General features: G+C 42.4%; 1 protein-coding gene across 5 annotated transcripts in view; it reads left to right on the forward strand.

The window, feature by feature from the left end:
* The window catches only part of usp2a (ubiquitin specific peptidase 2a), a 51,542-nt gene extending 40,909 nt beyond the window's left edge, over nt 1-10,633 (forward strand). For 3 of the 5 annotated variants that reach the window (XM_080771928.1, XM_080771927.1, XM_080771930.1), the window contains 10 exons: nt 940-1,063; nt 1,575-1,686; nt 2,006-2,116; nt 2,735-2,799; nt 3,657-3,760; nt 4,208-4,288; nt 4,987-5,065; nt 7,503-7,607; nt 7,762-7,882; nt 8,864-10,633. In XM_080771928.1, coding sequence (XP_080628054.1) covers nt 940-1,063; nt 1,575-1,686; nt 2,006-2,116; nt 2,735-2,799; nt 3,657-3,760; nt 4,208-4,288; nt 4,987-5,065; nt 7,503-7,607; nt 7,762-7,882; nt 8,864-8,948 — 987 coding nt within the window. In that variant the 3' untranslated portion in view covers nt 8,949-10,633. The remainder of the gene's footprint in view (nt 1-939; nt 1,064-1,574; nt 1,687-2,005; nt 2,117-2,734; nt 2,800-3,656; nt 3,761-4,207; nt 4,289-4,986; nt 5,066-7,502; nt 7,608-7,761; nt 7,883-8,863) is intronic. The other 2 variants (XM_080771929.1, XM_080771931.1) reach the window with 1 other exon arrangement.
* Nucleotides 10,634-12,678: the final 2,045 nt, after the last annotated feature.

Consider the following 12,678-nt stretch of genomic DNA (forward strand, 5'->3'; position numbering starts at 1 on the left):
TGCACCATTTACACACAATATCATCTAACTTGAGTAAAAAAAAACAGAGGCTGCCTGACATAATGTCAACCATTTCAATTGTTTGTATGGATTCAAGGGAAACGTTCAGTCAGAATGTTCCAAATGCCCTTCCCAGATGAGGAGCTTATGGGTTGATCCTTGAATGTTTCTAAAAGGCTTTTCACCCTCACGTCCTGGCTCTAGCAGTAGCTTTGCTATTTAAAATGCATGGGACATATTTACAGCTGTTATTACTGCTGTTTTATCTGGAATAGAAAATCTTCAAGGTGCTCTTGTTTCATTCATATCATGTTCCCAAAGCCATTGTCCTGTGGTGGGCCATATCTTCATATTTCATAGAAGCTATTGTTTTGTTTCAAGAATCGTTTTGCATGTCTTAATGATGCATCAGACTTTTTTTTCTCTTCTTCTTACTGTGTGGTTGGCGTTTGAGATTTGTTTGGAATTGAAAGGTGGTGTGGGTGTAGTGGGAGAGTATTTGCCATGCAACAGGCAGGGAGGCTACTCCCAAAATAAATGGTGCATGTGTCTGTTTGTCCGTGTGTGTACAGTACAGTAACCTAATCAGAGGGCTCTGGCTGTTCTTTTGAACTATGGACCAGAGAGATTCTCTCTGGTGACGGTAGTGTGACGGTAACAGAGTGTTCAGTTGAGTTGTGCGTGCCCACTGCCCATTGTGTGTGTTGTCAGTCAAAACAACAACGTTCTCTCACTCTCCAGTTAATCGTTTTTTGAACAGACAGCTTTATCACCCCATACAGTGTCATATCATTGATATGAAATATGAGCACATTAACCATAAGGGACCCAATTAAACTCTGTGAACTCTATGTACTGTGTGTGTGTGTGTGTGTGTGTGTGTGTGTGTGTGTGTGTGTGTGTGTGTGTGTGTGTGTGTGTGTGTGTGTGTCCTTGCAGTGTTTCATGAACAGTATCCTGCAGTGTCTCAGCAACACACACGGCCTGCGAGACTACTGCCTGCACAACGCACACCGCAGAGACCTTAACAACAACAGCCGTACCAACACAGCCCTCATGGAAGGTGAGAAGAGAAAAAGAGCACCCCACATGTCTCCCCGCTGCACCAAACGGGCACATTTTGATTCACATGTTCTGTTGACAAAACAAGTGGTCGTCATTCAGGGCTGCGCTGAGGGCAGGGAAATGACCCGGGTCTGTTACAGGTCGTTGGGATCTGTAACAACTTAGCATGTGGAACAAACGGGGATAATATGTTCTGATCGGCTCTTACGTCACATCACATGTTATGTGTTGTAGATGTAGACCAGTGTCATTTCACATCATTCTTTTTCGCTGTGCAGAACGATGTTGTTCTCAAATGTTTCTGTAATTCAAAATTATTCAAGGTTTTTCAAACACTTTAAAGATTTATAATATCTGGGGACTTTTATAGCACTTTTCTTAATACCCAAAGACGCTTTAATTACTTGATAATTAGTGGCTCACTAAAAATGTCATGTCAAGGACCCCCAATTTATGTATTTGACTTTCACAACCATTGGTATATATGTAACCTGTTTGTGTGTTTACAGAATTTGCCAAATTGATTCAGACCATGTGGACATCGTCCAGCAGCGAGGCTGTAAGCCCCTCCGAGTTCAAAACTCAGATCCAGAGATTCGCTCCCAGATTTGTGGGATACAAGTAAGCTTTTCACTGTATTACCTGCCTGGTGCACATTTTAGTCATTTGTCATTCAGCACCCGAATTCTGAGAAAGCTAGCAACGACCAGTACAGTACAGTACAGAATACTCGCGGATTTGTTTGGAACACAAACATACAGAACTGTTGCCACGGCAATACGAGCTGTAACGATAACTCACAGCCAGCCTATAATGGTTGACGATGTCCTGACTCACAGCATGTGTGTGTGTGTGTGTGTGTGTGTGTGTGTGTGTGTGTGTGTGTGTGTGTGTGTGTGTGTGTGTGTGTGTGTGTGTGTGTGTGTGTGTGTTCTTGTAGCCAGCAGGACGCACAGGAGTTTCTACGCTTCCTTCTGGACGGGCTGCACAACGAGGTCAACAGGGTCAGTGTCAGGCCAAGAGGCTCTGTGGAGGACTTTGACCATCTGCCGTAAGTAGCAGGACAGAGAGAGAGAGAGAGAGAGAGAGAGAGCGTGCGGGCATACGTGAGTGCTGAGGGTCAGCAAATGTGTTTGTACTGTCATGATATAAAGTGTTGACTCAGGCTGTCCTGCTTAGCTTTACAACCTTAGAAGTATTTCCTCACAAGGTGCCACGTCATTTTAACAGCCCCAAGTCTTGCATTTTATTACAGCTTATCAGTCATATTAATGGAGTTCCTTGCAACTTTTAAGTGTTCCACTTTAATGCAAAAAAGAAAACGTCCAAGTGTCCATTTAAAACCATATTTCCAGGTCAAGCTGCAAGAGCCATTTAACACCCATTACTCACTCGCTAATATGGACCATCAAGGTGTCAGCACTCATAGTGAAAAATGACTTCCATGGCTCATTGCATTTGTTTCACATCATCCATCATCAACAGAATCAATGAAAAACTACTTTCTCTTTCTGTTTGTGTGTGTGTATCAATGAAAAACAACTTTCTCTTTGTGTGTGTGTGTGTGTGTGTGTGTGTGTGTGTGTGTGTGTGTGTGTGTGTGTGTGTGTGTGTGTGTGTGTGTGTGTGTGTGTGTGTGTGTGTGTGTGTGTGTGTGTGTGTGTGACAGGGATGAGGAGAAAGGCAAGAAGATGTGGGGTAAATACCTGGAGAGGGAGGACAGTAAGATAGTTGGTGAGTACCTCAGCGATCAGATATGTCTAAAGCACACGTATCTACCGTTTCAATCATCTTACTCTGGCATCAATATGTGTCTGTAAAAGAAATATGGACAAAGCGTTCTTCGGGTCTGATATGGACGTAAGATGAAGCCTGTCAGTCCTTGAATTGTAAATCGCCATCTTTCTAGATCCGTTTGGGCCCAGCTGGCCATTGGCTGGCCCAGACAACGAGGCGGGACTTCCCCCCTTCTTATTCGTTGGTTTTTATTTTGACTCAAGCGGGAGGTGGATCCCGATCATAGACTGTAAAGGTAGCCACGCCCCTCACAACATACTCGACTTTATGGGCATTTATGGGCATTCATGAGCATGTTTATTAAGGTAATACAGTCTAGGTGAAGTTGGGCCCAAATACGTGGACCTCTATGGAGCTATGGGGGTTTTTAGGCCCAATGACAGCGCCACAACAGGCCATTATATGAACTTTCAGGAAGTCAGGATTTCCTACTGGCTTCAGACACTATGGGCTTCACTGCCCCCCTGGTGTCAAGTCACCGATAGCTTGTCTTTATACCTTCATAACTGGGTTCGTATTAATGCAGCATGCATATTGATCAGATTATCCTGATAAGAATCATTTGGGCTCAGTTGTGTGTGAAATTGTTATTTAATCATCAAAATAGGGATCAGCTCATAGGTGCTCTTTGAGAGATTTGGTTTTGGTGTGGACAAAATTGCCTTGGATTGAACTACGCTTGAGATCTAGATCCCACTTTGTTACAACTTTGTTGTATTAATAGAATATCTTTCTTGCATTCTGTTCAACAGCGTGTAAAATAGCATCCTTGATCCCCTTCCTTTTTGCTCCAGATGTTTTTGTAGGCCAACTGAAGAGCTCCCTGACCTGCAGTCACTGTGGTTTCTGCTCCACTGTCTTTGACCCCTTCTGGGATCTCTCTCTACCTATCTCCAAGGTTAGGACACGCACGCACGCTCACATGCACGCACGCTCACACGCACACACAAGCACACACACACACACACACACACACACACACACACACACACACACACACACACACACACACACACACACACACACACACACACACACACAGGTGGTGGATGAGATATACTGTAATATGGACAGATCCTATGTACACATCCTGTTTTTAGTCTGTGTTGTATAATTGTTGTATTGGTTGTATTTCCACTTGAACTCGACTTTATTACGACACAACAAAAATATGTCTTAATTCTCAGATGACTCATTTCTGATTTTGTCATAACACGAGCTATCTTCCTTTGTTTCTTTCTTGTTTGTGCTTTTTTGTGTCTTGTGTTTGTGTGGCTGGGTGTACGCCCTGATGTGTGGATGTTTGTGTGCATGCTAATGTCAATGCATCTATGTTTGCACCCAGAAGGGCTACGGTGAGGTCAGCTTGATGGACTGCATGCGGCTCTTCACCAAAGAGGACGTCCTTGATGGGGATGAGAAGCCGGTGAGTTTTAACATTTTCAAGCTTCTGAATACAAATTACAAATAGATCTTATGATACTTCTAACTCCAACTCTGATACAAATTAGGTCTTCACCGGTCCAATTTGACCAACCCGTACCCAAATAGACCAGAATTCTTTTTTTACCCAGAAGCAAATGGACACGCTGCTATTATTAGAATTCTAGCTCCGAGCCCAAAAAGCACAGATGTCGGAACCGGAGCCAAACAGGCTATTATTAATATGAGGACCGTACCCATTCTAACTTTTGTTGTTGTGTAACTTTTACACGCCTCCCACTGGCGGGAGGAGAAAGAAAGGGGGGGAGCTGGTGTGATTGATAGCTGTGACAGCCAATCACCGGGTCCACTCGGGTGTTAGTGGAACCGTCATTTAATTTGAGATTACCCGAACCCTGAGACATACGGTAGCAGCTCCGAACCCTGAGACATACGGTAGCAGCTCCGAACCCTGAGACATACGGTAGCAGCTCCGAACCGGCTCGGGAGTCACTTCTTGTGGATGGAACCGGATCCAGCTCCGGGTCGGTTGGGATCCCTGGTATTTTCGGATCTCGGGCTTACCCAAACACAAATACATCTTATCGAGTCTATTTGGGCATAGATTTATATGGTGAGTTGCCCAATTCAGAAAGTAGTTTGTGATTAGTAATTAAAATGTATTTTCTTTCTGTTCCCTAGACATGCTACAGGTGTAAAGCCAGGAGAAGATGCACGAAGAAGTTCACAATACAGAAATTCCCCAAGATATTAGTGCTTCGTATCCTTTCATTTTAACATTATTGCAGTGGAGCTGATATGACCAATTAGTCTTATTATACATGGCCCTATTTTGGGGAAACAGACTGCATATACTGGAGATGATGCTGCTAAGCTTAAAGACTAACACTGAGTTAGTCTGCTGGCTTGCTGGAAGAATATGTTTGTGTGCTTCAATCAGTGCTCCATTTGGTAGTGCACATCATGCCCACATGAGCTGGTGTAACCCACCTGCAGTCATGCTGCAAAAAATAAGATAGAAAATTCCCATCAGGAGTTGGCCAACAGCCCGAGAAAACACTGAAATATTCATCTATTTATTTTCTGCAAAAATGAATCATCATGGGCTGTTCCTGATAGGCCCAGGCTATTTGGAAGGTAGATGTGTGCACTCTCCCCATTCTTCATAGCCTATCACACCATACCTTCTCTTGCAATGGGTAGTTGAAGTCTAATGAATGCATATAGCAGGAATATTACATATTACTGTAGCAGGAATATTTCATTTCATCAGCTTTTTAAATTTCATGACATTTCTGTGGAAATATGTTGGGTGTTTAACCACTAACAAGCTCATGGATATCACAGAGGCAATTGGGAAGCTTTGCAAGAGAAGTACTGGTCAAGGATACATACTGTACTGTAGGTGCGCATTTAGTCACTGACCCATAGCCTGGCCCAGCCTGTGTGATTTCTGGTCTAGAGGGGCAGGTGACGGCACAAAAAAGTGGTAGATCATATTGATCTGAGGGCCTACCCCCACCCCCCTTTATCCCATTCCTCCTCCCCTCCCTGGTAGAAAACAGCGGAGAACATGACGTCACTAAATGTGGAGCAACGCGCCTCTGCCCTGTTAGCGAAATGCAAGGAAGTTGGCTTCCTGTATGGCATAATTTGGTACAGACTCCGAGGCTAGTCACTGACAAACAAAACTCTACACTCGTTCTCTCTGTATCTGTATATGCTCCTTTGAAATGAACGCACACATTTGACTCAGGTTGTTCAAACTCACAGTGTGTAGATGGCTTGTTATCAATTGTCAATTGGAATCCTACAAAGAAAGTTAAGTAGGCTCTGACGCTGTGCATAACAACCCAGTCATTTACCTGATGAGAGAAGTCCATGTTTACATTGTTTCAGCTAAGCTACCGGTATGTGAGCCAAGTAATAACACATGGTTCATGCGAACATGATTGCATGTGTCAATATGAGTGCGGGTGCTATGGAAAATGCTATCCAAAGCGCCTCTCCGCCTGTGTGGACATGGCTCCTAAATGAAAAACGTCGTAGCTGTGAGCCAGGACAGCCTGTGCTAATGTGCTATCGTTGTCCGAGCTGATCCCAATCTCATAGCCTGTGGGTAAATGTTGCATTTATATAGCGCATTTAACTAAGGCGCTTTACATATATTACATCACCTATTCATCATACACACATTCATAGGAAACCATGCAAGGCACCAACCTGCTCATCGGGAGCAATAGACCACCTGTTGCCACACTGCTTTTTCAATGCAAAGTGCCAGCATGACCATGAATATGGTCTATTAAGGATTCAGCAGCATGCTCAAGGACACTTCGACACTAACTCTTGGGGAGCCTGGGATCGAACTGGTAACCTTCCAGTTCCCAAGCGGCACTCTACCTCCTGAGCCACTGTCGCCCTGGGTACACCGTAAACATGACAACACAGCCCATGATGAAAATATATTAAAGTACAACACATTGGTTCACTAATATTTTAACAAAATTTCACCAAAGGAATAAGAACTAATTAAAATAGGTATCATGGGGGGAAAAATCTGTGTAAAATGTGGGTATTATTTTAAAGATCTTCCTAAATGAAATAATGGACCTGGGAACTTTGGTCCGCCCATTCCGGAGACATGTGAGAATGGTCCAGTGGAAAAAAACAAAAATCACAAATGTGGATGAAATAAACCCGAAAACCTGCATTTAGAAAAAAACATTGATGTGGGCAAGGAAACAAACCTACCTTCTATGACTAAGCATCATGAAGCTACTGAAAGACACACCCACCTCAGACAACATTAGGAAAATCACAAAAACATAATTGTCCGGGTGAAAATCACCCGTGTTTAGTGTTCTAGGGTTAAACAGCTTACATTTTGGGGAAGTGAAAAACGGGCTTCCTCACAGTATGCATATTATGCTAATAGGAAATGACGTCTGTGTGCAAGTTGAGACCAATTGCTCAACCCACTGAGGAGAGCATGTGGAACAGAGTGCGGAACTATGCCTTTAACAAGGAGGAGGCCACAGAGCCAATGGCCTCGATGCAAAAATTTAGGAAACCAACGTTTCGACAAGATAGATAAGATTCCTCAGGGTTTTGAGAGTTTTCAGTTTCAGCCCACAGATTAATGTTGAAGGTGGTACCCAGACATGTGGTATTCCTTGACTTGCCCCCCTACACAGACCTGAAACGGTTCTCTGAGGCCCGTAGAACCAGCAAACTGTCCACTTTTGTCAACTTCCCAATGAAAGACCTTGACCTGCGGGAGTTTGCCTCTGTAAACAGCAGTAAGTACTGATTTCGCAGTTCCTTCCTTCCGACTATTTTATAAATGTAGGAAGAATGTGAAATGCTGCTGAACCCTCGAATATAAAGTGTAAACTTCTTAATACATGTTTGGATTTCGGCTGATTGCATTTGTGTTTGTGTCCTCTCTCCCAGGTAATGCAGTGTACAACCTATATGCAGTGTCCAACCACTCAGGCACCACCATGGGCGGTCACTATACAGCCTACTGTCGCAACCCTGCCTCAGGAGAATGGTACACTTTCAATGACTCCAGGTAGGTTTGAGCATCTACCACGTTGGTTTTCATTATGATGATAACAAATCCAATAAATAAAAACGTAGTGCCATTCATCCAAGCTGGAACACAATGGATTGATTATTAATGCTCTGAATGCTCTGCAAATGCCCCCCCCCCCCCCCCCCATCTGACCACTTAACACGGCAGCCAGTTAAGTGGTCAGATGGGTGGGCCACTCTTTCGAGGTTTTTAAGTGGGCCCTGATCCAAAAAAGGCTGAGAACCATTACAGTAACGGATTTTCTTGCACAATACATTGCTTGAATTGGGGATTCATATTACTTGACTTCTACAGTATGCAGAGTATAGATTAAAAAAATGTCTTATGTCAAGCAAACATGAAAAGTCCATAGACTTCACAAGTCAAAAACAGACGTTGGAGGGGCTAGTGCCCCGTAAAACACGCTGAAAACACTATAATATCTCAGTTCAGATGAGAGTCTGCGGTCCTTGACATGAGACATTTTTTTAAATCAATGTTTCTTTATTAACATTTTCAAATCACATATGGAGAAAATATCATACAAAGCTAGTATTTTACCCCTCCCACCCCTCAGAGTTCCTGCTCCGAAAGAGCCACAATTAACCCTGGTATCTCGTACCATTAACAAAATAAAATAAAAAAGTACATACAAATATACATTTTCACTGTGAAGCATATAAACGGGTAGAGTATGCAACAATAGATAGGAAAATAAAAAATACACAAAAAGTTGATAAATAATAATGTAATGTAAAAACAAATTGCAGTAGGGTCAGTATTACGAGTTATTAGGATTGTTGATGTCAGCAGCATTCATCCATGTTAAAAATGGTTGCCAAACGGTGTAAATGTTAAAAGCACCAGTACCCTCTTGTGGAGTGACATGAAATACTTTGAGAAGCACTGTGCTACACTGCACTCATGTCTATAACAACACACCTCTCTCTCTTTCTCTCCATCTCTCTGTCTCCGCAGAGTTACGCCAATGTCCTCCAGCCAAGTCCGCAGCAGTGATGCCTATGTGTTGTTCTATGAGTTGGCCTCCTCCTCGCGGATGTGAGCACTTTGGGGGACGGTCAGATGGATGAATGGATGGATGGATGGATGGATGGGTGGAAGAGGGGCCTCATCTGGATGTATATCACAGACATACCCACATAGTAAAACACACAACTTCCACATATTGGAGACTGAGCTTTCCACAAACCCTTGAGCTGTGTCTCCGAGCCTTCTAAACACTGAGGAAATTAATACTGCAGGACCAGCACTCTGGAAACCAAGCAACCCAACCCCACCGCGTCTCTCTCTCTCTCCATTTTCCTATCCAGGCAGTCGCTGCCTCCCTCTGGGCAGAGGAAGTGTGTGTGTGTGTATGTGTGTGTGTTGTGTGTGTGCGTGTGTGTTGCGTGTGTTTGTTTACTGTATGTATGAGTCTCCCCCGGGCAATAATCCCATCCAACGGACCGTCGTCTCAAAAGTCCCTCTCTATGCACTGCAAACCTCTCGCCCAACTGCTCGCCTTCGCCTTCTTCTCATCTTCTCATTCGCCTGAGACATTGAAATGAATTAAAAGACTTGTTTCAAGTTATTTTTGTCTTTTTGTTTTTGCTTTGGATTTTTTTTTTTTTTTTTTTTTTACATGTATCACTCCAACACCCATTTTGGACTTTGGGATAACAGTTTTTTTGAATTGTGCATCCTCCACCCCTGAACCCCTGCTGTGCTGGACTAACGAAGTATGACAGCAGCAGGAGCATATGGAATGGTTGTCGTTATTTGCTACACAACGCTCACACACTATCAGCCTACCTAGCCAGCTCAGTCGGCCCTTCCACACCACTGCATTACAACACTCCTCTGTTTACCCTATTGACACTCTTTCTTTCTCTGTCTATCTCCCTCTCTCCTGATCTCCCTCTGTCTCTCTGCTGACGTGGTCGGGAGGCTGGTGGCACTGTGCGTGTTACATGATTTGGAGGACGCCCTCTAACTCGCCTGTTATTTAATTTGTTTCCCCCCGTGTGGCTGCTACTGATGTTTTTAAAGTGCTGTGAATGAATGAATGGACAATCTGGTACCACGGAAACCATTAGAATCAGTAATACTGATGATGATAATATTGGCAACAATCCTTGTCCTTAGAACGGGGTCTTTTTCTTCCTCTCTCGTTTCATGCCATTGAACAACACGGAAAGAATGTTTTAAATGATGAAGAAAACACTATATCTGTATATTTTTATATTCTGATGCAATATAGAGAATGTACTATTCAGTGGTGCTGAAAATGACCCATAACTGTTTTCAGTTGGTTAATTTAACAGGTTTGAAGAGAGAAAAACATTGTTATTTATGCTTATGATAATATAATGTGATGAGAGTCACAACAGTGGTAGTCAAAACACGAGTATATGTATATATATATATATATATATATGTATATATGTATATGTATATATATATATACACGTGTGTATATATATATATATATATATTTATAAATAAATTCTATAAAGCAGTGGTTTTACTTCCACTGTGTTTTAATTCAGCCGAAGCAAAAGCAATGCAAAGAAATTCTGAATTCAAATAAAAATTCCGGAGGATTACATAAAATATGATGTAAAAAGCACACGTGGCTACTTCGTTTCGACTGGGGGGGAGTAAGCGATCATAAGATGTAGGGTTCCGTTTGTTCTAACTGCAGCTAATTTATCATGAATAAAGCCCCACAAGGGAAATGTTTTAAAATGTTTGTTGTTGTTTTTCCCTTCTAACTGTTACTGGCAGTATCTTTTAGCATCCATTATTAATGCTAGCACAAATCTGTGACAGGTCTATTCCTGGAGGAACATGGCTAAAAGATGTCGCCCATAGGCGTATAGTCCATACCATTTGGAGCAGGATAGTAAAGCTTAGATGACAGACGTAGTACCATCGTTATGATGAGGATTTTTAACTGGGAGGTTCACTTGTCTCCTGATCATAGCCTGATAAGAGTTCAGTGGGAAATGTATGTTACCATCACACTGGGGTCCCTTTTCTACCTAAAGAACTTTGGTTTTAGAACTGGTTCTGTTCTACATTCTTGGAACCTTGATGCTTTCACAGAACCGGCTGGTTGGTTCAAGTTCTGAAACAACGAATTTATTTTCAGTGGAAACACTCTGAACTTGTTAGGTGGGAAAAAAGAACGGAACCGGTTCAACCCCGGTGGAAAAGGGGCCTGTGATGATTTATTTGAACGAACTTCAGCCAGTTACTCAGAGACAACACTATTGTGAAAAATGTTAAAATGTCCCAAGAGGTTTTATTAATGATCAATAGAATGTGTATATTTAACCTTATAGGCTATACTAATGACTGTGTAAACAAATTTTGAGACAAAAGAAGCTCTAATCAGGGACTAATGTGGCCTATTTCCTTGTGCACTCAATCATGTTCTATATCCATGGCCCAGGAATGTCAGCTTCACCTTGCACAACGTTGCGTGATCTGATACCATCAGTACCCAGGAATAGGCCTACTCTCTTTCCCTGCCTGTCTACACCCTGGTTGCAAGGCATGACCCCATCCCAGAGAGTAAAGGGAGATGCAAACTATATCGTTGAAGTAGGGCAGAAACCTCTTATCTCCATATTTTACGTTTTTGGTCAATTAATGCCCTACTACGGCCTGGCCCGTGGCTCAGCGGTCCAGGCACCTTGGCTGGTAATCCAGTCTGACAGTGTGCCGCGGAGTCGACTCCCGGTCCTGACTGCTTTTACTGCATGTCACTGTCACCCCCCCCCCCATCTCTCTCCCCATTTCCTGTCAGCCTAATGTCTGTCCCTCTATAAAAAATACTCCTAATCCTACTTGATCATACTAGTACAGTGTCACACAAAAGCTAGTCTCTCGAGACAGACTGTTATTCAAAAGAAAAGAGGATGGGTTCTCAGATGCATCAAACGTAGCAGATCAACAAATTGTGAGGGTCTTACAAAAAGCCTTTCCTATAGAAATATGTTTTTAAAAGAGATTTAAAACAGTTATGCTCTAGTGAGTCTATATTGTCTGAATCAACTTTGTTTGTGTTTACGTACGAAAAGAGTGACTTTGAGAGCTGTTTCAGCGTTCAATGCAAGTCAATGAGGAGCAATGAGCATATTTTGAATGATCAATTTCTAATCACTGGAGCAATTATTTTTGATTTCTTGTCCACATTTGGAGTTACATCATGGCAAGGTAACTACACTACCCAAACCTCTAAAGTGGTCCTACCCTAAGTGTTATTATTATGGATGTTAGTCTTTAAAGGATGCTTTGCAGAGTCAACCAAGGAGCTTGGATAAATATAGAGAGCTCCTTGTTTCATTGCAGTTTTCCTTGTGCAGGATTATTAATTTTCAAAACATGCTTTTCAGTAAAGGGTAGGAGCCACCATGCTGTACTGTAGCAAACGCCCCCAAAACAAAAGAGGACACAATTATTATTATTATAGAGCAGGGATACTCAAATAGATTTACCTGTGGGCCACATTACAAAAATGGCAAGAGGCCAGGGGCCAGTAGATAAAATTACGACATTAATAATACTTGATAACTTCTCTCTTTCAATTGCTTTATTTTCGCAAAATCTATCAAAGTACAATGTGCATGCACACAATATGTAAATAAATAAATGTGTTACATTTTCTTGCATAAACACAAAGAGCTGTTTCCATAACTGCACAAATGATTGCACATAACATGAGTAGCTGTTATAATAACATAATAACATAACATGAGTAGCTCTTTGCCTGCCTGCCTGCCTGC

The sequence above is a fragment of the Protomyctophum bolini genome (genome assembly GCF_963924005.1).
Source record: "Protomyctophum bolini genome assembly, chromosome: 9".
Taxonomy (NCBI): domain Eukaryota; kingdom Metazoa; phylum Chordata; class Actinopteri; order Myctophiformes; family Myctophidae; genus Protomyctophum; species Protomyctophum bolini.